The 24,839-nt window shown below is 39.7% G+C and overlaps 1 protein-coding gene across 1 annotated transcript; it reads left to right on the top strand.

The window, feature by feature from the left end:
- The first annotated feature begins 13,065 nt into the window (after window positions 1-13,065).
- LOC147959771 (uncharacterized) lies at window positions 13,066-14,320 on the top strand. The gene is made up of 5 exons (XM_087532896.1): window positions 13,066-13,428; window positions 13,525-13,599; window positions 13,675-13,743; window positions 13,857-14,093; window positions 14,249-14,320. The coding sequence occupies exons 1-5, from the start codon at window positions 13,066-13,068 to the stop codon at window positions 14,318-14,320; spliced, it is 816 nt and encodes a 271-aa protein (XP_087389022.1).
- The last annotated feature ends 10,519 nt before the right edge of the window (window positions 14,321-24,839 follow it).

Here is a 24,839-nt window from a genome sequence, read left to right as displayed (position 1 = left end):
TTTGGGAACTAACCTATTAACCTATTGCCTAGTGCCTGTTGTTGTTTTCTGCTTGTTTTTGGTTTTCCAGAAAATCTGTACCAAACAAGGTCCAGCCGCTATGAAACTTTTGATGATTTTTTCTAGACATAAGTGACCCTTGAAGCTTTGGGAGGAGACTAGATGCGAAACGGGGAGATGACAGGGCAACAGGGTGCGCCTTAGGGGGTAGGAATGCCTTGATGCCTTGTGGGCTCCATGTGGCTCCGTCTGACCTAATTCCACTTCTATAAATTCTCAAATGTTGGGAAAACCCTAGAGAGCCACCCAAAACAATCTTTCCACCGCCGCAACCTTCTGTTCTTCTGCGATCCCATATGGAGGCCTTTTCCGATACTCTGCCAGATCGATCACGGAAGACTTCTACATCACCCTTTCCGCCCTTCCGATGATTTGTGAGTAGTTCACCACAGATCGACGAGTGCATAGCTGCTACGTCTTGAGCTTGCGTTGGTTTTCCCCGAAGAGGAAGGGATGATGCAGCAGAGTAGCGTAAGTATTTCCCTTAGTTTTTGAGAACCAAGGTATCAATCCAGTAGGAGCCCATGCTCAAGTCCCTCGTACATGCACAAAGCGATAGCTACTCGCAACCAACGCGATTAGGGGTTGTCAATACCTTCACGGTCACTTACGAGAGTGAGATATGATAGATATACTATTTTTGGTATTTTTGGTATAAAGATGCAAAGTAAAAAGTAAAAGCAAAGGAAAAAGCAAAGCAAGATTAAAGTGATGGAGATTGATATGATAAGAATAGACCCGGGGGCCATAGGTTTCACTAGTGGCTTCTCTCAAGAGCATAAGTATTCTATGGTGGGTGGACAAATTACTGTTGAGCAATTGACAGAATTGAGCATAGTTATGAGAATATCTAGGCATGATCATGTATATAGGCATCACGTCCGTGACAAGTAGATCGAAACGATTTTGCATCTACTACTATTACTCCACTCATCGACCGCTATCCAGCATGCATCTAGAGTATTAAGTTAAAAACAGAGTAACGCCTTAAGCAAGATGACATGATGTAGAGAGATAAATTCATGCAATGTGAAATAAACCCCATCTTGTTATCCTCGATGGCAACGATACAATATGTGCCTTGCCGCCCCTTCTGTCACTGGGTAAGGACACCGCAAGATCGAATCCAAAGCTAAGCACTTCTCCCATGGCAAGAACTACCAATCTAGTTGGCCAAACCAAACGAATAATTCGAAGAGACTTTCAAAGATAACCAATCATACATAAAAGAATTCAGAGAAGATTCAAATATTATTCATAGATAGACTTGATCATAAACCCACAATTCATCGGTCTCAACAAACACACCGCAAAAAGAAGATTACATCGAATAGATCTCCACAAGAGAGGGGGAGAACTTTGTATTGAGATTCAAAGAGAGAGAAGAAGCCATCTAGCTACTAACTATGGACCTGAAGGTCTGAGGTAAACTACTCACACTTCATCGGAGAGGCTAGGATGATGTAGAAGCCCTTCATGATGATGGCCCTCTTCCGGCGGAGCTCCGGAACAGGCCCCAAGATGGCATCTCGTGGATACAGAAAGTTGCGGCGGTGGAATTAGGTTTTTGGCTCTTCTTCTGATCGTTTGGGGGTACGTGTGTATATATAGGAGGAAGAAGTACGCCGGAGGAGCAATGAGGGGCCCACGAGGCAGGGGCGCGCCCCCCCACCCTCGTGACTGCCTCTTTTGTTCCTTGGAGCAGGGTCCAATTCTCCTGGATCACGTTCGGTGAGAAAATCACGTTCCCGAAGATTTTATTCCATTTGGACTCCGTTTGATATTCCGTTTCTTCGAAACACTGAAATAGGCAAAAAACAGCAATTCTGGGTTGGGCCTCTGGTTAATAGGTTAGTCCCAAAAATAATATAAAAGTGGAAAATAAAGCCCAATATAGTCCAAAACAGTAGATAATATAGCATGGAGCAATCAAAAATTATAGATACGTTGGAGACGTATCAGGCATCCCCAAGCTTAATTCCTGCTCGTCCTCGAGTATGTAAATGATAAAAAGAGAATTTTTGATGCGGAGTGCTACTTGGCATAATTTCAATGCAAATCTTATTAATTGTGGTATGAATATTCAGATTTGAAAGATTCAAGACAAAAGTATATATTGACATAAAAAATAATAATACTTCAAGCATACTAACAAAGCAATTATGTCTTCTCAAAATAACATGGCCAAAGAAAGTTATCCCTACAAAATCATATAGTCTGGCTATGCTCCATCTTCACCACACAAAGTATTCAAATCATGCACAACTCCGATGACAAGCCAAGCAATTGTTTCATACTCTAACTTTTTCAAAACCTTTTCAATCTTCACGCAATACATGAGCGTGAGCCATGGATATAACACTATAGGTGGAATAGAATGGTGGTTGTGAAGAAGACAAAAGGAAGGGGAAGATAGTCTCACATCAACTAGGCGTATCAACGGGCTATGGAGATGCCCATCAATAGATATCAATGTGAGTGAGTAGGGATTGCCATGCAACGGATGCACTAGAGCTATAAATGTATGAAAGCTCAACAAAAGAAACTAGTGGGTGTGCATCCAACTTGCTTGCTCACGAAGACCTAGGGAAATTTTTGAGGAAGCCCATCATTGGAATATACAAGCCAAGTTCTATAATATAAAATTCCCACTAGTATATGAAAGTGACAACATATGAGACTCTCTATATGAAGAACATGGTGCTACTTTGAAGCACAATATATGAGACTCGCTATATCATGGTGCTACTTTGAAGCACAAGTGTGGAAAAAAAGATAGTAGCATTGCCCCTTTTTATTTATTTTCTTTTTTTGGGCCTTCTTTTTTTTCTTTGGCCTTTCTCTCTTTTTTTGTTGGGATAATGCTCTATTGAATGATGATCATCACACTTTTATTTATTTACAACTCAATGATTACAACTCGATTCTAAAACAAAGTATGACTCTATATGGATGCCTCCGGCGGTGTACCGGGATATGCAATGAATCAAGAGTGACAAGTATGAAGAAATTATGAACGGTGGCTTTGCCACAAATACTATGTCAACTACATGATCATGCTAAGAAATATGACAATGATGAATGTGTCATGATGAACTAGATGGTGGAAAGTTTCATGGCAATATATCTCGGAATGGCTATGGAAATGTCATAATAGGTAGGTATGGTGGCTGTTTTGAGGAAGGTATATGGTAGGTGTATGATACCGGCGAAAGGTGGGCGGTATTAGAGAGGCTAGCAAAGGTGGAAGGGTGAGAGTGCGTATAATCCATGGACTCAACATTAGTCATAAAGAACTCATATACTTATTGCAAAAATATAGAAGTTATCAAAGCAAAGTATTACGCGCATGCTCCTAGGGGGATAGATTGGTAGGAAAAGACCATCGCTCGTCCCCGACCACCACTCATAAGGAAGACAATCAATAAACAAATCATGCTCTGACTTTGTCACATAACGGTTCACCATACGTGCATGCTACGGGAATCACAAACCTTAACACAAGTATTCTTTAAATTCACAACTACTCAACTAGCATGACTTTAATATTATCACCTCCATATCTCAAAACAATTATCATGCTTCAATCTTTTCTTAGTATTCAACACACTCAAAAGAAAGTTTCACAAATCTTGAATACCAAGCATATTATTATTAAGCAAATTACCATGCTATTAAGAGACTCTCAAAATAATTTAAGTGAAGCATGAGAGATCAATAGTTTCTTTAAAACAAATCCACCACCGTGCTCTAAAAGATCTAAGTGAAGCACATAGAGCAAAATTATAACACTCAAAAGATATAAGTAAAGCACACAGAGTAAAACTACTTAGCTCAAAAGATATAAGTGAAGCACATAGAGCAAAATTATAACGCTCAAAAGATATAAGTGAAGCACCTAGAGCAAAATTATCTAGCTCAAAAGTTATAAGTGAAGCACATAGAGTATTCTATCAAATTTTAATTCATGTATGACTCTCTCAAAAGGTGTGTACAGAAAGGATGATTGTGGCATACTAAGACACAAAGACACAAATAATAAAAGACGCTCCAAGCAGAACACATATCATGTTGGTGAACAAAAATATAGCTCCAAGTAAATTACCGATGGAAGTGGGCGAAAGAGGGGATGCCTTCCGGGGCATCCCCAAGCTTTGACTTTTTGGTCTCCTTGGATTATCTTGGGGGTGCCATGGGCATCCCCAAGCTTAGGCTCTTGCCACTCCTTGTTCCATGATCCATCAAAAGAATTCACCCAAAACTTGAAAACTTCACAACACAAAACTCAAAATAGAAGACTCGTGAGCTCTGTTAGTGAAAGAAAACAAAAGACCACTTCAAGGTACTGTAATGAACTCATTATTTATTTATATTTGTGTTAAACCTACTGTATTCCAACTTATCTATGGATTATAAACTATTTTACTAGCCATAGATTCATCAAAATAAGCAAACAACACACGAAAAATAGAATCTGTCAAAAACAGAACAGTCTGTAGTAATCTGTAGCTAGCGCAAGATCTGGAACCCCAAAAATTCTAAAATAAATTTCTGTACGTGAGGAATTTATCTATTAATCATCTTCAAAAAGAATTAACTAAATAGCACTCTTAAAATAAAAATGAAAGCAGTTCTCGTGAGCGCTAAAGTTTCTGTTTTTTACAGCAAGTTCAACAAGACTTTCCCCAAGTCTCCCCAACGGTTCTACTTGGCACAAACACTAATTAAACACAAAAAACACAACCAAAACAGAGGCCAATTTATTTATTACTAAACAGGAGCTAAAATCAAGGAATAAAAATAAAATTGGGTTGCCTCCCAACAAGCGCTATCGTTTAACGCCCCTAGCTAGGCATAAAAGCGAGGATAGATCTAGGTATTGCCATAATAGTAAGATAGATTATTAAAACTCATTTCATATTCTCTACGTTCGGCAGCAAGATTTCTTTGAGGCAAGCAAAAGTAATCAAAAGGACTAAATTTAACGGGACAAAAGTCCCCAAGATCAACCTTGGGAGGTATAGGTTCCTCCTTTGGTCCTTCGTAATGCACAACCAATTCATCATTATAAGCATTCTTTTGACAGAACTTTGTAAGACTATATTCAATAGAATATCCTAGATCATTATTTCGAATAGCCAAATCTTCATTAAGTTCAGAAATTCTATCAACTAAAACATTGGTAGGGACCCTTCTTCTAAGATTTTCATTGAAAGCAACATAATCTAGAGATTGAAAACGCATTATTTCTTCTTGATCAAAGAGGATAGTTTCTATGGGAGGATGGCAAGCATCCACCCTATAATGCGCAAAGATTTTTTTGGCTTCTCTTATTATGAATCTAAACTCATGAGCTAAAAAGATAGTAGCGGCACGCTTAACAGAGGAATGCTCAATATTAGAAAATTCCAGAAAAATCCTTTGTATGGAAGGATGCATGTGCATGAATTGTCTTTCAAGTTCAACTACAAGCATGGCAATAGCGTCCACAAGACTACTAGTTCTGTGAAGGATAGAACTACCCATAGAAGTTAAAGCACCGGCACAAGTAAAGAAATCTTGAATAACTCCTTTTCCAATAATATTACCACTAGCAACACGGAATTTTTTTGTATGAAAGATGGTAGGTTCTTTAGCAGGAGCATCAGAATTTTCCATGATATTTTTATCGCCCATATTGGTGATAACTTCCCCAATTTCAGACATAACGACAAGCGAGCAAACTAGCACACGAGCAAACAAGAGGCAAACGAGCAAAAAGAGGCAAATAGAGAGGGAGGATAGAGAGAGAGGGTGAATAAAATGGCAAGGGTGAATTGGGGGGCGAGGAAAACGAGAGGCAAATGGCAAATAATGTAATGCGAGAGATAGGGATTGTGATGGGTACTTGGTATGTTGACTTTTTGCGTAGACTCCCCGGCAACGGCGCCAGAAATCCTTCTTGCTATGTCTTGAGCTTGCGTTGGTTTTCCCTGAAGAGGAAGGGATGATGCAGCAGAGTAGCGTAAGTATTTCCCTCAGTTTTTGAGAACCAAGGTATCAATCCAGTAGGAGCCCACGCTCAAGTCCCTCGTACATGCACAAAGCGATAGCTACTCGCAACCAACGCGATTAGGGGTTGTCAATACCTTCACGGTCACTTACGAGAGTGAGATATGATAGATATACTATTTTTGGTATTTTTGGTATAAAGATGCAAACTAAAAAGTAAAAGCAAAGTAAAAAGCAAAGCAAGATTAAAGCGATGGAGATTGATATGATGAGAATAGACCCGGGGGCCATAGGTTTCACTAGTGGCTTCTCTCAAGAGCATAAGTATTCTACGGTGGGTGGACAAATTACTGTTGAGCAATTGACAGAATTGAGCATAGTTATGAGAATATCTAGGCATGATCATGTATATAGGCATCACGTCCGTGACAAGTAGATCAAAACGATTCTGCATCTACTACTATTACTCCACTCATCGACCGCTATCCAGCATGCATCTAGAGTATTAAGTTAAAAACAGAGTAACGCCTTAAGCAAGATGACATGATGTAGAGAGATAAATTCATGCAATATGAAATAAACCCCATCTTGTTATCCTCGATGGCAACGATACAATACGGGCCTTGCCGCCCCTTCTGTCACTGGGTAAGGACACCGCAAGATCGAACCCAAAGCTAAGCACTTCTCCCATGGCAAGAACTACCAATCTAGTTGGCCAAACCAAACGGATAATTCGAAGAGACTTTCAAAGATAACCAATCATACATAAAAGAATTCAGAGAAGATTCAAATATTATTCATAGATAGACTTGATCATAAACCCACAATTCATCGGTCTCAACAAACACACCGCAAAAAGATTACATCGAATAGATCTCCACAAGAGAGGGGGAGAACTTTGTATTGAGATTCAACGAGAGAAGAAGCCATCTAGCTACTAACTATGGACCCGAAGGTCTGAGGTAAACTACTCACACTTCATCGGAGAGGCTAGGATGATGTAGAAGCCCTCCGTGATGACGGCCCTCTTCCGGCGGAGCTCCGGAACAGGCCCCAAGATGGGATCTCGTGGATACAGAACGTTGCGATGGTGGAATTATGTTTTTGGCTCTTCTTCTGATCGTTTGGGGGTACGTGTGTATATATAGGAGGAAGAAGTACGCCGGAGGAGCAACGAGGGGCCCACGAGGCAGGGGGGCGCGCCCTTGGGGGGGGGAGCCCCCACCCTCGTGACTGCCTCTTTTGTTCCTTGGGCAGGGCCCAAGTCTCCTAGAACATGTTCGGTGAGAAAATCACATTCCCGAAGATTTTATTCCGTTTGGACTCCGTTTGATATTCTGTTTCTTCGAAACACTGAAATAGGCAAAAAACAACAATTCTGGGTTGGGCCTCCGGTTAATAGGTTAGTCCCAAAAATAATATAAAAGTGGAAAATAAAGCCCAATATAGTCCAAAATAGTAGATAATATAGCATGGAGCAATCAAAAATTATAGATATGTTGGAGACGTATCAATAGCTATTAGCTAGATATCTTCTTTTTTCTTTTTAATCTTCAATACCATGTTCTCCATGATCTCCATGGATTTCTATTCGATGTAATCTTCTTTTGCGGTGTGTTTTTGGGATCCGTTGAATTGTGGGTTTATGCTCAGATTATTCATTCAAAGTAATTGAGTCTTTTCTAAACTTTATTATGCATGATTTTTATAGCTTTGTATTTCTCTCTGATCTATCTGTTTGATTTGGCCAACTAGATTGATTTATCTTCAGTGGGAGAGGTGCTTTGTAATGGGTTCAATCTTGCGGTGTCTACACACAGTGATAGTTGGGGTAGCAAGGCACGTATTTGTATTGTTTTCATTATGGAAAACGGCGGATTTTAATCATATTGCTTGGTTTTATTCTATCTAAATCATTTCATCTTGCTTAAAGCGTTACTCTATTTGTCATTAACTTAATACCATAGATGCATGCAGGAGTTGGTTGATTGGTGGAGTAATAGGAGTAGATGCAGGCAGGAGTTGGTCTACTTGTCATGGACGTGATACCTACATATATGATCATTGCCATAAATAACATCATAACTATGTACTTTTCTATCAATTTTCCAACAGTAATTTGTCTACCCACCATATGCTATGTTTGGAGATAGAAGCCTCTAGTGAAAACTATGGCCCCCGGGCCTACTTCTATCATCGTACTAAGACAAAAATACCTTACTACAATTTATTTACTTTTATTTTACTTTGCAATTTATATATCTACCATTACCAGATTTAATCCTTGTAAGTAACAAGTTCAAGGGGATTGACAACCCTCTCCCGTGTTGGCTGCATGTATTTGCTCTTGTGTGTGCAGGTGTTGTTTGACTAGGATTTGTGTGGTTCTCCTATTGGTTCGATAACCTTGGTTCTCACCAAGGGAAATACTTATCAGCTAGTATATTGCTTCACCCATTCTCTTAGGGGGAAATCCCAACGCAGATCACAAGTAGCAGAAATAATTTCTAGGAGCTGGCCTTAGGGCCCGCAAAGGGGCTCTGATGGACCAGACTAAGGCACTGGATGTGGTTGCTGATGTGGTTGGCCTATTAACTGATGATTGGCTTAGGCGGTACTCCCTTCAGTCCTCATTGATGGAGTCGTCAAGGGAGAGGGATTGTTCTCGCAAGGCCATGGGGGATAGAAGTGGCTCCTCCAAGGTGATGCCAATACAACATACTTCCAGGCGATTGCCAATGGGCGACGCCGGAAGTGATCTATCCCATGTCTCTGGGAGGAAGACACCTTCCTGGAACACCCGAACGATATTAGATCTCACATTCACTCCTACTTTAAGGGGATCTTTACGGCGAAACCCCATGGTGGGGTTTATTTGGTGGAGAACTTCTGGCCGCTCACGGATAGGGTCTCTGACATTGAGAATGCGGAAGTAAAACTCTTGCATTCTCGCCTGAAGAGGTTCGCAGGGCTATTGCCTCTATGAAGGTGGGGTCAGCATCAGGGCCAAATGGCTTGCTGGTGGCCTTCTTCAGAAATTCTGGAATGTCCTGAAACATGTGATCATGCCGATGTTCCATGAATTCTATATTGGGACTTCCGACATGTCTCAAATAAATTTTGGCGTCATTACCCTGATCCCCGAAGGGTAGTTCGGGCTACGGACATTAGACAGTTAAGACCTAGCATGATGATTAATGTACTTGAACACATCTTCTCCAAAGTCTGCGCGACATGACTAGCCCCTATAGCGGAGTGATACGTCTCCAATGTATCTATAATTTTGATTGTTCTACATTGTTATATTATCATTCTTGGATGTTTTACAATCATTTTATTGCAACTTTATATCATTTTTTGGGACTAACCTATTGACATAGTGCCTAGTGCCAGTTGCTGTTTTTTGCTTGTTTTTACTTCACAGGAAATCAATATCAAACGGAGTCCAAACGCAGTGAAACTTTTTGGAGAATTTTTATGGACCAGAACACCCAGGATGGGTGATGACCCACAAGTATAGGGGATCTATCATAGTCCTTTCAATAAGTAAGAGTGTCGAACCCAACGAGGAGCAGAAGGAAATGATAGGCAGTTTTTAGTAAGGTATTCTCTGCAAGCACTGAAATTATCGGTAACAGATAGTTTTGTGATAAGGTAATTGGTAGCGAGTAGCAAGTAATAAAAGTAAATAAGGTGCAGCAAGATGGCCCAATCCTTTTTGTAGCAAAGGATGAGCCTGGACAAACTCTTATATGAAGGAAAGCGCACCCGAGGAAACATGAGAATTATCGTCAAGCTAGTTTTCATCACGTTCATATGATTCGCGTTCGGCATTTTGATAATTTTATATGTGGGTGGACCGGTGCTTGGGTGCTGTCCTTACTTGGATAAGCATGCCACTTATGATTAACCCCCATTGCAAGAATCCGCAACTACAATAGAAGTATTAAGGTAAACCTAACCATAGCATGAAACATATGGATCCAAATCAGCCCCTTAGGAAGCAACGCATAAACTAGGGTTTAAGCTTCTGTCACTCTAGCAACCCATCATCTACTTATTACTTCCTAATGCCTCCCTCTAGGCCCAAACAATGGCGAAGTGTCATGTAGTCGATGTTCACATGACACCACTAGAGGGATGACAACATACGTCTCATCAAAATATTGAACAAATACCAAATTCAGATGACTACTAATAGCAAGACTTCTCCCATGTCCTCAGGAACAAACGTAACTACTCACAAAGCATATTCATGTTCATAATCAGAGGGGTATTAATATGCATAATGGATCTAAACATATGATCTTCCACCAAGTAAACCAACTAGCATCAACTACAAGGAGTAATCAACACTACTAGCAACCCACAGGTACCAATCTGAGGTTTGGATACAAAGATTGGATACAAGAGATGAACTAGGTTTTGAGATGAGATGGTGCTGGTGAAGATGTTGATGGAGATTGACCCCTCCCGATGAGAGGATCGTTGGTGATGATGATGGTGATGGTTTCCCCCTCCTGGAGGTAAGTGTCCTCGGCAGAACAGCTCCGCCGGAGTCCTAGATTGGTTCCGCCAAGGTTCCGCCTCGTGGCGGCGGAGTCTCATCCCGAAAGCTTGCTTATGATTTTTTCCTCGACTTAAGACTCCATATAGCAGAAGATGGGCATTGGAGGGCCACCAGGGGGCCCACGAGGCAGGTGGCGCGCCCAGGGGGGTAGGGCGCTCCCCCACCCTCATGGCTGGTGGGTGGCCCCCCTCTGGTACTTCTTGCACTCAGTATTTTTTATATATTTTGGAAATAACTTCCATGAAATTTCAGGACTTTTGGAGCTGTGCAGAATAGGTCTCTAATATTTGCTCCTTTTCTAGCCCAGAATTCGAGCTGCCGGCATTCTCCCTCTTTATGTAAACCTTGTAAAATAAGAGAGAATAGGCATTAGTATTGTGACATAATGTGTAATAACAGACCATAATGCAATAAATATCGATATAAAAGCATGATGCAAAATGGATGTATCAACTCCCCCAAGCTTAGACCTCGCTTGTCCTCAAGCAAAAGCCGAAGTCGAAAAATATGTCCACATGTTTAGAGATAGAGGTGCCGATAAAAATAAAATATAGACATGAGGGCATCATGATCATTCTTATAACAACAACATATATTAGAGACCTACTTGGGGCAAAACAGGGTTTAGTATATAGGTAGATATGGTGGACTCTCACGACAAAACTGGGTTTAGGGATATTTGGAAGTACAAGTAGTATCTCTACTTGGTGCAAAGAAATTGGCTAGCATGAGAGGGAAAGACAAGCTCAACATGTTGGATGATCCATGACAATATAATTCATCTCAGATGTAAGAAAATATAACCCATTATGTTGTCTTCCTTGTCCAACATCAACTCTTAGCATGTCATACTTTAATGAGTGCTCACAATCATAAAAGATGTCCAAGATAGTATATTTATATGTGAACCTCTCTTTCATTATTACTTCCTATTAATTGCAACAATGACCAAAACTATGTTTGTAAACTCTCAACAACTTTTATTCATCATACTCCTTATATGTGAGCTCATTACTCTCCATAAGATCCATATGATCTCTTTATTTCTTTTTATTTCTTCTTTTTTATTTTATTTAATTCCCTCAAGATCATAGCAAAATAATCAAGCCCTTGACTCAACACTAATCTTTATTATATAGCTCATGGACTCGATTACATAGAGGGATCATAAAGCAAAACTCACAACTAGATCATACTAAAACTTTATTCTACTAGATCAAGATATTATCAAAAGGATCGAACTAAGAAAAATGGTAAAGATAAAAGTGATGGTGATACGATACCGGGGCACTCCCCCAAGCTTGGCAGTTGCCTAGGGGAGTGCCCATACCCGTGTGATTATGTGTCCTTTGTTGATGAAGAAGGCGTGGGTTTTTTTTTGATGGCATAGGCTTCTTCCTTAATTTGCGCTTGAGGACAAAATTTTGATCCCTTAGATCATCGATCTCCTGCTCAAGGCTTAATATCTTCTTGCATAATTCCTGTTTGTTTTCCTGCAAGAGGCGAAAAGGGATAAACTCGATCTTAGGTTTCTTTGCTCTATCAGGGAGGCTTGACTTTTTGAACTCCACATGCATGTCCCAGGTTGAGGTAATGGGACTTCATCTTCATCTGAGCTCGTCTCCTCTTTTCCCTTGGGTTCATAGTCCTCTTTTTCTTCCCTAGTCCAACCACAATGCTCCACGTCCCCATAGACCTTAGGAGCTGCGAGGTAATCAGCCACATAGCTTTGTCCTTCCGAATCCTGGGACGACATATTGCTCTAATCTGCAGCAGGAATAGCTAGAAACAAAGACAGAGGATATTTGCGTGATACGGTGGTCAAAACCTTCGGGAGATTGTATAATGATTTTTTACCGACCAAAAGAAGTATCGTGCAAGAAAACGGAGTCCGGAAGGCGCACGAGGTGCCCACGAGGGAGGGGGCGTGCCCTCCACCCTCGTGGAAGCCTCGTGTCCTTTCCGGTCTGCTCCTTATTTTCCTATTTTCTTAAATATTCCAAAATAGAGAAAATTGCCATTAGAACTGTTTTGGAGTCGGTTTACTTACCATACCACATACCTATTCCTTTTCGGAATCTGAAATGTTCTGGAAAGTGTCCCTTATGTGTTCCTCCGGGTTACGGTTTCAATAATATTGGTTTCAACATTTATGGGATTACCCGAGATAAAATGTTTGATTCTTTGACCGTTCACCACCTTTGGATTTGTGCCTTCGAAGTTGTTGATTTTTATGGCACTGGAATGATAGACCTCCTCGATAACGTAAGGACCTTCCAGGGGAATTACCATGGGTTTTGATCTTTCTTCCCTCATTGAACCAATTGAGGGTTTAGATAGCTTAAAATTACCTGATGGTTCTGTGGTGAATGATCACTCACAAATGGAGGGCATTATGTGGAATTGTTTTAAAAAACAGAATGGGTTCTTCTAGGGGAATTACCATGGGTTTTGATCTTTCTTCCCTCATTGAACCAGTGGAGGGTTTAGATATTCTCACTAAGCCTTTTGAGAAGGAGGAAATGGACAAGATTGTCAAGCATATGCTAGTTGATAAAGCTCCAGGCCCAGATGGTTTTAATGGTCTCTTCTTCAAAAGGTGCTCGCACATTATTTCTCAAGATTTTTATGAACTGGCCCAGGCTTTCTTTGATGGCACTGCTCATCTGGAAAATATCAATGATTCATATATCACTCTGGTGCCTAAGAAGCCTTCACCTAAAGAGGTGGGTGATTTTAGGCCTATCTCTTTAACAAGAATGGGTCTTAAGTTCCTATCCAAGATGGCAGCCAATAGGTTTCAACAGGTGATTATGCAGTGTGTTCACAAGAACCAGTATGGGTTCATAAAAAGCAGAACAATTCAAGACTGTATTGGGTGGACTTTTGAGTATTTACACCAGTGTCACCAGTCCAAGAGACCAATAGTGATTCTTAAATTGGATTTTGAGAAGGCTTTTGATTCCCTTGAGCATGAGGCAATTATGCAAATATTGAGATATTGGGCTTCAATGAGAAGTGGATTCTTTGGATGAAGCAGCTTTTGTCCACAGGTACCTCATCTGTTCTGCTTAATGGAGTTCCTGGTAGGAAGTTCATATGTAAAAAGGGTGTCAGACAGGGTGATCCAGTCTCTCCCCTCCTTTTTGTCCTAGCTGCTGACCTACTGCAGACTGTAATCAATGACATGCTCAGAAGGGGCATTCTTCATCTTCCTATACCTTGTCATGACCAGGATTACCCTGTGATTCAGTATGCTGATGACACTTTGATTATCTTGCCTGCTGACAAGGACCAACTTATAGCTCTGAAAGACATGCTTAAGGTTTTCTCTATGTCAACTGGTCTTGATGTGAATTACCACAAATCTTTTATTATTCCCATCAATGTGGACACTGCTGTCATGACAGAATTAGCTGCTGCTTTTGGATGCCAGATTGGGAAAATGCCATTTACCTACCTTGGGTTGCCAGTAGGAACTACAAGGCCCAAAATGGTGGATTTTATGCCTTTGGTGGACTGCATGGAGAGGAGAATGACAGCTAGCTCCTCTTTTTTAAATCAGGGGGAAAGATTACAGTTTCTGAACTCTGCCTTGTCTTCTATGCCCATTTTCTTCCTTTGCAGCTTGGCTGTTCCTACTGGAATTCTAAAGAAATTGGAGAGAATACAGAGACAATGCCTCTGGAGGAAGAATAGGGGTGAGTCTACCCCCTCACTTGCTGCTTGGGACCTTATTTGCAGACCAAAAAACAAGGGAGGCCTTGGTATTCTTAATCTGGGTGTTCAGAATGTGGCACTTCTGCTCAAACATGCAAATAACTTCCTTAATAAAAAGGATCTCCCATGGGTGTCTTTAATTTGGGATTCCTACTATCATGGCAGAGTACCCCAAGGAACTTCTGATTGTGGCTCTTTCTGGTGGAAGGATATATGCAAGGTCATGCAAAACTTTAGGGAGTGTGCTTGGGTTCAGATACATGAAGGAGACACTGCCCTCATGTGGTCAGACAAGTGGCAGCTTGATGAACAGGTTTCTAGTCTCCAATCCAGATTTCCCAGGCTCTTTTCTTATGTTAAGGACCCCTGGATCACTGTTAAAGAGTTTTTGGACTCTCAGGACATGTTCCAGCACTTCCACCTTCCTTTGTCCAGCCAGGCTTTTGATGACCTGAACACTCTTCAGTCTTTGTTGGATGGCCACAATAGAGAACCTGGGTCCAAGGATATTTGGTTTTGGAGTGGCACTGCCAAGGGATACTCACCAAATTTGTTTTACTCACATACTTTTGTGTTAGAGTCCTTCAACCATTTGACAGCTTGGATCTGGAAGTCCTCATGTACAATGAAAATAAAAGTATTTGCTTGGATGCTTATTATGGATAGGTTAAACACCAAGGACATGGTGGAAAGGAGACATTGGCATTTGGAGGATGGAGTAAATTGTGTTCTTTACTTGGAACTACTTGCAAATTGATTGGTCATCTGGTGACTCTATGGCTGAGTTGGTTATCAATGCTAGCAGGAGCTTCAGGAAACCCTTCTTCACTGAAGTTGTCTTTATAGCATGCTGGAATATCTGGATTGTCAGGAATGCTAAGGTCTTCAGGCATGAGAGAGCTGGATTCAATAAATGGAGAAGTGCATTCATCCATGATATTACCTTAATGCAATATAGGGTGAAATCTGCCTATAAGGATGATCTCCTTAGATGGATCTCATTTCTGCCACCTTGAGGCCTGTAATTTTAACTTGTTTCTTCTCCTTCTTCCCTTAGAATAGCTTGATTACCTCTTGTAATCCCCCTTTGCACTTGTACTTGCACTCTCTTTTATAAAGTTTTAATATGCTGTGGGGGCTTTTCCCTACAGTTCCGAGTCAAAAAAACGTAAGGACCTTCCCATTTAGAGAGAAGTTTTCTGCAAAAAATCTTAAACGAGAGTTGTATAACAATACATAATCACCTACATTAAACTCACGCTTTGTATCCTTTTATCATGCCATCTTTTAACTTTTTCTTTAAACAACTTGGCAGTTTCATAAGCCCGGGTTCTCCATTCATCAAGTGAGCTAATGTCAAAAAGCCTCTTCTCACCAGCAAGTTTGAAGTCATAGTTGAGCTCTTTAATAGCCCAATATGCCTTATGTTCTAATTCAAGAGGTAAGTGACATGCTTTACCATAAACCATTTTATACAAAGACATACCCATAGGATTTTTATATGTAGTTCTATAAGCCCATAATGCATCATCAAGTTTCTTGGAGCAATTCTTTCTAGATCTATTAACAGTCTTTTGCAAAGTTAATTTGAGCTCTCTATTACCTAATTCTACTTGACCCCTAGACTGTGGGTGATAAGGAGATGCAATTCTATGATTAACATCATACTTAGCAAGCATTTTACGAAAGGCACCATGAATAAAGTGTGAACCACCATCAGTCATTAAATATCTAGGGACTCCAAACCTCGGTAAAATAACTTCTTTAAGCATCTTAATAGAGGTGTTATGATCAGCACTACCAGTTGGAATAGCTTCTACCCACTTAGTAACGTAATCAACAACAACTAAAATATGTGTATACCCATTAGAGGAAGGAAATGGTTCCATATAATCAAAGCCCCAAACATCAAATGGTTCAATAACAAGTGAATAATTCATAGGAATTTCTTAATGTCTACTAATATTACTGATTCTTTGACATTTATCACAAGACAAGACAAACTTACGGGCAGGCTTGAAGAGAGTAGGCCAATAAAAACCGGATTGCAATACCTTATGTGCAGTTCTATCTCCAGCATGGTGTCCTCCATAAGCTTCAGAGTGACACTTGCATAGGATCTATTCCTGTTCATGCTCAGGTACACAGTGTCTAATAACACCATCTACTCCTTCTTTATAAAGATGTGGGTCATCCCAAAAGTAATGCCTTAAATCATACAAGAACCTTTTCTTTTGCTGGTATGTGAAACTAGGTGGTATAAATTTAGCAACAATATAATTAGCATAATCAACATACCATGGAGCAGTCCGAGAAGCATTTATGACATTTAATTGTTCATCAGGAAAGCTATCATCAATAGGTAGTGGGTCATCAAGAACATTTTATAACCTAGACAAGTTGTCTGCAACGGGGTTCTCAGCTCCCTTTCTATCAATAATATGCAAGTCAAATTCTTGTAGTAGGAGAACCCATCTAATAAGTCTAGGTTTAGCATCTTTCTTTTCCATAAGGTATTTAATAGTAGCATGATCAGTGTGAATAGTTACTTTAGAATCAACAATATAAGGTCTGAACTTATCACAAGCAAATACAACTGCTAAGAATTCCTTTTCAGTGGTAGCATAATTACTCTGGGCATTCTCTAGAGTTTTACTAGCATACTGTATAACATTCAATTTCTTATCAACTCTTTGTCCGAGAACAACACCTACAACATAATCACTAGCATCACACATAATTTTAAAGGGTAAATTCCAATCAGGTGGCTGAACAATAGGTGCAGAAATTAATGCTTACTTAAGTATTTCAAATGCTTCTACACAATCATCATCAAAGACAAAAGGAATATCTTTTTGTAATAGGTTAGTCAGAGGCCGAGAAATTTTTGAGAGGTCCTTAATGAACCTCCTATAAAAATCGGTGTGACTGAGGAAGCTTCTTATACCTTTAATGTCCTTGGGACATGGCATCTTTTCAATAGCATCAACTTTAGATTTATCAACTTCAATGCCTCTTTCAGAAATTTTATGCCCCAAGACAATACCTTCATTAACCATAAAGTGGCATTTCTCCCAATTCAGAACAAGATTAGTTTCTTCATATCTCTGCAAAACTCGATCAAGGTTGCTCAAGCAATCATTAAAAGAGGATCCATAAACGGAGAAATCGTCCATGAAAACCTCACATATCTTTTCACAAAAGTCAGAAAATATAGCCATCATGCATCTTTGAAAGGTAGCAGGTGCATTAAATAAACCAAAAGGCATACGTCTATAAGCAAAAATACCGAAAGGGCAAGTAATGGTCTTTGCTTGATCATCAGCTGACACAGGTATTTGAGAGAAACCACAGTAACCATCTAGAAAGCAAAAATGTGTGTGTTTGGATAATCTTTCTAGCATTTGATCAATGAAAGGTAAGGGGTAATGATCTTTTTTAGTAGCCTTATTTAATTTGCGGAAATCAATTACTATCCTATAACCTATAATAATTATTTACGGAATCAATTCATCTTTATCTTTAGGAACAACAGTAATACCTCCCTTCCTAGGGACACAACGGACAAGACTTGCCCGCTGACTATCAGCAATGGGATAGATTGTACCTGCCTCAAGGAGCTTTAATATTTCCTTTCTTACCACTTCTTTCATCTTGGGATTCAGCCGTCGTTGGTGATCAATAACTGGTTTGGCGTCTTTCTCCAAATTTATTTTGTGTTGACATAGAGTGGGACTAATGCCCTTAAGAACATCAAGAGTATATCCAATAGCAGCACGGTGCTTCTTTAGAGTTTTCAATAATTTTTCTTCTTCATGCTCTGAAAGGTTAGCACTAATAATAACAGTATATATCTTCTTTTCATTAAGATAAGCATATTTAAGAGAATCAGGTAATGGTTTAAGCTCAAACACGGGATCACCCTTGGGTGGAGGAGGATCCCCTAGGATTTCAACAGGCAAATTGTGTTTCAGAATAGGTCCCTATTTAAAGAATACTTCATCTATTTCCCTTCTTTCGTTCATAAACATATCATTCTCATGGTCTAGCAAATATTGTTCTAAAGGATGATCAGGAGGCACAACAATAGAAGCAAGACCAATAATTTCCTCTTTGCTAGGCAATTCTTCATCACGGGGTTGTCTATGAAATTTAGAAAAATTAAACTCATGAGACATATCACCCAAACCAGTAGTAACAACATCCTTCTTGCAATCTATCTTAGCATTAACAGTATTCAAGAAGGGTCTGCCAAATATAATGGGACAAAAGCTATCTGGAGGGGAACCAAGAACAAGGAAATCAACAGGATATTTAGCCTTCCCACACAAGACTTCAACGTCTCTAACAATCCCAATTGGTGAAATAGTATCTCTATTAGCAAGCTTAATGGTAACATCGATATCTTCTATCTCAGCTGGTACAATATCATGCATAATTTCTTTGTATAAGGAAATAGGTATTTCACTAGCACTAGCACCCATATCACACAAGCCATGATAACAATGATCTCCTATTTTAACAGAAATAACATGCATGCCTACCACATGTCTATGTTTATCTTTAGCACCAGGTTTAGACATTCTAGCAGTCTCATCACAGAAATAAATAACATGCCCATCAATATTATCAGCGAAGAGATATTTAATAGTAGCAATATTAGGTTCAACTTTAACTTGCTCAGGAGGTGTATAAGTTCTAATATTACTTTTACGAACCACAGTTGAAGCTTTAGCATGATCATTTATTCTAACACGGAAAGGTGGTTTCTCAACATAAGCAGTGGGAACAATAGGATCATCATAAGTGATAACTTTTTCTTTAACTTTAATAGGTGCAACTACTTTCGTTTCAATGGGAGGATTATATTTGAACCACTTCTCCTTAGGGAGATCAACATGAGTAGCAAAGGATTCATGGAAAGAAGCTACTATCTCAGAGTCAAGTCCATATTTAGTGCTAAATTTACGGAAAACATCGGTATTCATAAAAGATTTAACACAATCAAACTTAGGTGTTATACCTGACTCCTTACCTTCATCGAGATCCCAATCTTCAGAGTTGTGTTTAATTCTCTCCAATAAATTCCATTTGAATTCAATAGTCTTCATCGTAAAGGAACCAGTACAAGAAGTATCGAGCATGGAGCGATTGTTGTCAGAAAGCCGAGCATAAAATTTTTGAATAATCATTTCTCTTGAGAGCTCATGATTGGGGCATGAATATAACATTGACTTAAGCCCCCCCCCAAGCTTGAGCGATGCTTTCTCCTTCGTGAGGCCAAAAAATATATCCATATATATATAATTACGATCACGATGAACAAGATGCATAGGATAAAACTTCTGGTGAAATTCCAATTTCAATCGCTTTAGTACCATGATCCCATATCATCACATAGCCTATACCATCTCAATGCATCTCCCTTTAAAGATAAAGCGAAAACCTTCTTCTTGATAACATCATCGGGCATACATGCAAGCTTAAATAACCACAAACTTCATCCACATAGATTAAGTGTAAGTCGGGATGTAATGTTCCATCTCCTACAAAAGGATTAGCTAGAAGTTTCTCTATCATACCCGAAGGAATTTCGAAGTAAACATTTTCATTTTCAGTAGGTCCAGTAGGTTGAGGAGAAACTATTTGCTCTACCGGTCGGGGTGAAGATACCCTGAACAAGCCCCTCAAAGGATTACTTTCCATAGTAACAAGTCACACTAAATTTCAGCACAGTATATAAATTTTTCCATACCAAATTGAACCTACCAAAGGCGCTTCACTCCCCGGCAACGGCGCTATAAAAGAGTCTTGATGACCCACAAGTATAGGGGATCTATAGTAGTCCTTTCGATAAGTAAGAGTGTCGTACCCAACAAGGAGCAGAAGGAAATGATAAGCAGTTTCAGTAAGGTATTCTCTACAAGTACTGAAATTATCGGTAACAGATAGTTTTGTGATAAGGTAATTGGTAACGAGTAGCAAGTAATAGTAAATAAGATGTAGAAAGATGACCCAATCCTTTTTTTAGCAAAGGAAAAGCCTGGACAAACTCTTATATGAAGGAAAGCGCTCCCGAGGACACATGGGAATTATCGTCAAGCTAGTTTTCATCACGTTCATATGATTCGCGTTCGGCACTTTGATAATTTTATATGTGGGTGGACTGGTGCTTGGGTGCTGTCCTTACTTGGATAAGCATGCCACTTATGATTAACCCCCATTGCAAGCATCTGCAACTACAACAGAAGTATTAAGGTAAACCTAACCATAGCATGAAACATATGGATCCAAATCAGCCCCTTACGAAGCAACGCATAAACTAGGGTTTAAGCTTCTGTCACTCTAGCAACCCATCATCTACTTATTACTTCCCAATGCCTCCCTCTGGGCCCAATCAATGGTGAAGTTTCATGTAGTCGATGTTCACATGACACCACTAGAGGGATGACAACATACATCTCATCAAAATATCAAACGAGTACCAAATTCACATGACTACTAATAGCAAGACTTCTCCCATGTCCTCAGGAACAAACGTAACTACTCACAAAGCATATTCATGTTCATAATCAGAGGGGTATTAATATACATAATGGATCTGAACATATGATCTTCCACCAAGTAAACCAACTAGCATCAACTACAAGGAGTAATCAACACTACTAGCAACCCACAGGTACCAATCTGAGGTTTGGATACAAAGATTGGATACAAGAGATGAACTAGGGTTTGAGATGAGATGGTGCTGGTGAAGATGTTGATGGAGATTGAACCCCTCCTGATGAGAGGGTCGTTGGTGATGACGATGGTGATGATTTCCCCCTCCCGGAGGGAAGTGTCCCCGGCAGAACAGCTCCGCCGGAGCCCTAGATTGGTTCTGCCAAGGTTCCGCCTTGTGGTGGCGAAGTCTCGTCCCGAAAGTTTGCTTATGATTTTTTCCTCGACGAAAGACTCCATATAGCAGAAGATGGGCATCGGAGGGCCACCAGGGGGCCCATGAGGTAGGGGGCGCACCCAGGGGGTAGGGCGCGCCCTCCACCCTCGTGGCTGGTGGGTGGCCCCCCTCTGGTACTTCTTGCGCTCAGTATTTTTCATATATTCTGGAAATAACTTCCACGAAGTTGCAGGACTTTTGGAGATGTGAAGAATAGGTCTCTAATATTTGCTCCTTTTCCAGCCTAGAATTCCAGCTGCCGGCATTCTCCCTCTTTATGTAAACCTTGTAAAATAAGAGAGAATAGGCATAAGTATTGTGACATAATGTGTAATAATAGCCCATAATGCAATAAATATCGATATAAAAGCATGATGCAAAATGGACGTATCAATGGGTTACAGAAGTACCAGAGGGGTGCCCCGAGGGGGGCACAACTCACCTGGGTGCCCTGGAGGCCCAGGCGCGCCCTGGTGGGTTGTGCCCACCTCGGTGGCCTCCCACACCGCCTCTTCACCCTATAAATTCCCAAATATTCCAAAAACCCCGAGGGTAACCTTAGATTAGAAGTTCCACCGCCGCAAGCCTTTGTAGCCACGAAAAACCAATCTAGACCCCGTTCCGGCACCCTGCCGGAGGGGGAAATCATCACCGGTGGCCATCTTCATCATCCCGGCGGCCACGATGATGATGAGGGAGTAGTCCACCCTCGGGGATGAGGGTTTGTACTAGTAGCTATGTGTTTAAACTCTCTCTCTCTTGTGTTCTTGAGATGTCACAATCTTGATGTATCATGGGCTTTGTTAATATAGTCGGATCATATGGTGTTTTCCCTTTGAAATTTCATTTTATAGGATTTAATACTTTTATGGATTTTAAAGCACTTGATATATGTCTTGCATATGAATACTCATGGTGACAATGGGGTATTATATTGATTCACTTGAGATATGTTTTGTCACTTAACACGCGGATTCCTGAGGTGACATTGGGGTAATCTATGCATATGGGTTGATGCACGTTCTCGTCTTTTGTTTCTCTGGTAGAAATCTTGGGGCACTCTTTGAGGTTCTTTCTATTGGATTGAGTATTATAATGCTCAATTTGTTTTGGTGTTATTTTAGTACGAACTCTTGATAGATCGATTGGAAAGAATAGATCAGTGTTATTTTAGGACAAACTCTTGATAGATCGATCGAAAAGAATAACTTGGTGTTATTTTAGTACGAACTATTGGATAGATCAATTGGAAAGAATAGCTACAAACAACTTCTTCTTATGTTCTCCGCTAGATAAGAACTTTGGAGCGATTCTTCATCTCACTTTGAGGGATGGTTATATGATGCAATTAGATTAGCATTGTCGAGAGATTGCACTAGCGAAAGTATGGACCCTAGGCCTTGTTTTCAAGCATTGCAATACCGTTTGTGCTCACTTTTGTTACATGCTACCTTGCTGTTTTTCATTGTCACTATCACAAAATCAATATCTACTATCATTACTACACTTGTATCACCATCTCTTCGCCGAACTAGTGCACCTATAGAAATTACCATTGTATTTGGTGTGTTGGGGACAGAAGAGACTCTTTGTTATTTCATTGCAGGGTTGTTTGAGAGAGACCATCTTCATCCTACACCTCCCATGGATTGATAAACCTTAGGTCATCCACTTGAGGGAAAATTGCTATTGTCCTACAAAACTCTGCGCTTGGAGGCCCAACACGAGTCTACAAGAATAAAGTTGTGTAGTAGACATCAAGATCTTTTCTGGCGCCGTTGTCGGGGAGGTGAGTGCTTGAAGGTATATCTTTAGATCTTGCTATCGAATCTTTTAGTTTCTTGTTTTATCACTAGTTTGGTTTATAAAAAGAAAATTACAAAAAATGGAATTGAGGTTGCCTCATATTATTTGTCTTTATAATGTCTTTCATGAAAATGATGGAAAGGAAAATTGTGCTCAATTGTTAGAAGAAGAATGCTATGAAATGTTTGGCATAGAATCCATGAATGATGAGCATGATTGCAATGTTGCTAGTATGAATTCATTTAACATCCATGATGCTAGTGATATGCAAAGCCATAAGCTTGGGGATGCTATGTTTGATTAAGATGATATTTTTATTCCCCCATGTTTTGATGTGCAAATTTGTTATAATGGTAGAATGCTCCTATTTATGTTGATTACAATGATGAATGTGGGTTTGGAAGAGTGTCAACTCTAGGTAATGATCCCACTAGTTTGGAGGGTGTTGAATCTTATCACAATGATGAAAGTGGATTTGGAGAGGTCATGACTTTATTTAGTGATGAATCCACTATTTTGGAAGAGATTTCAATTGATTATGAGAATAAAGTTGCTATCTATGATGATTATGGTGATGACATGTTTGCTATAAAGAATAATGATAATCATGAAACTTCTCGTCATGATTTTTAATTTTTAATCTCATGATAGTTATTTTGTTGAGTTTTCTCCCACCACTATTGATGGGAACAAATTTGCGTATGTGGAGCATAAGAAAATTTCTATGCCTGTGGATCATGAAAAGATTGCTTTATGTGATAGTTATATTGTTGAATTCATTCATGATGCCACTGAAAATTATTATGGGAGAGGAACATGTGATTCTACATATCTCAATAATATCAAGTTTCCTCTCTATGTGTTGAAAATCTTGAAGTTACACTTGTTTTGCCTTCCTATGCTAGTTGATTCTTGTTCCCATAAGTTGTTTGCTCACAAAAATATCAATGCATAGGAAGTGGATTAGACTTAAATGTTCTAGTCATTTTCTTCGTGATGCTCTCTTCATGTTTCAATTCTTATCTTTTATGCGAGCATCATTGAAATCATCATGCCTAGATAAAAGGTATTAAAGAAAAGCGCTTGTTGGGAGACAACCCAACACTTTTACCTACAGTTTTTGTGTGTTAACATGATTATGGTACTATAGTAATCATGTTTTACTGCTTTTGTTTCAATAAAGTGCCAAGTAAAGCCTTTTGGATAGTGTGGATGATAGTTGACTTGAATCTGTGCAAAAACAGAAACTTTTGTGCTCAGTCCAGGAATTTTGAAAATTCACTGGAAGGTACTTTTTGATCTGAATTTTTTAAAAGTTACATATACAAATTCCCTATGTTTTCCTAATTTTCAGAATTTTTGGAGTAGCAGAAGTATGGTTGTTTTCCAGATTATTACAGACTGTTCTGTTTTTGACAAATTCTTTTTTCAATGCATAGTTTGCTTGTTTCCTAGTTTCTATGGCTTATATTGCTCAATATAAATTGTGGAAATGATAAGGTATTGTAGTAATTGTGTGAGAACAATTATGAATCTTGTATTTGACAGTACCAAAGTGAACGATTTTTCTTTATCATACTAACCTATCTCACGAAGTTCCGTTAAGTTTTGTGCCATTGAAGTTTTCAAGTTTTGGGTGAGATATCGATATGAGGAGAATAAGGAGTGACAAGACCCTAATCTTGGGGATGCCCAAGGCACCCCCAAGGTAATATTCAAGGAAGATCCAAGCAACTAAGCTTGGGGATGCCTCGG

This window comes from Triticum urartu, chromosome 7A (genome assembly GCF_056163025.1).
Source record: "Triticum urartu cultivar PI428250 chromosome 7A, HENAU_Tu73, whole genome shotgun sequence".
NCBI lineage: Eukaryota > Viridiplantae > Streptophyta > Magnoliopsida > Poales > Poaceae > Triticum > Triticum urartu.
The sequence above is the reverse complement of the archived record's forward strand: the minus strand, read 5'-3'. Positions and strand labels throughout refer to the sequence as shown.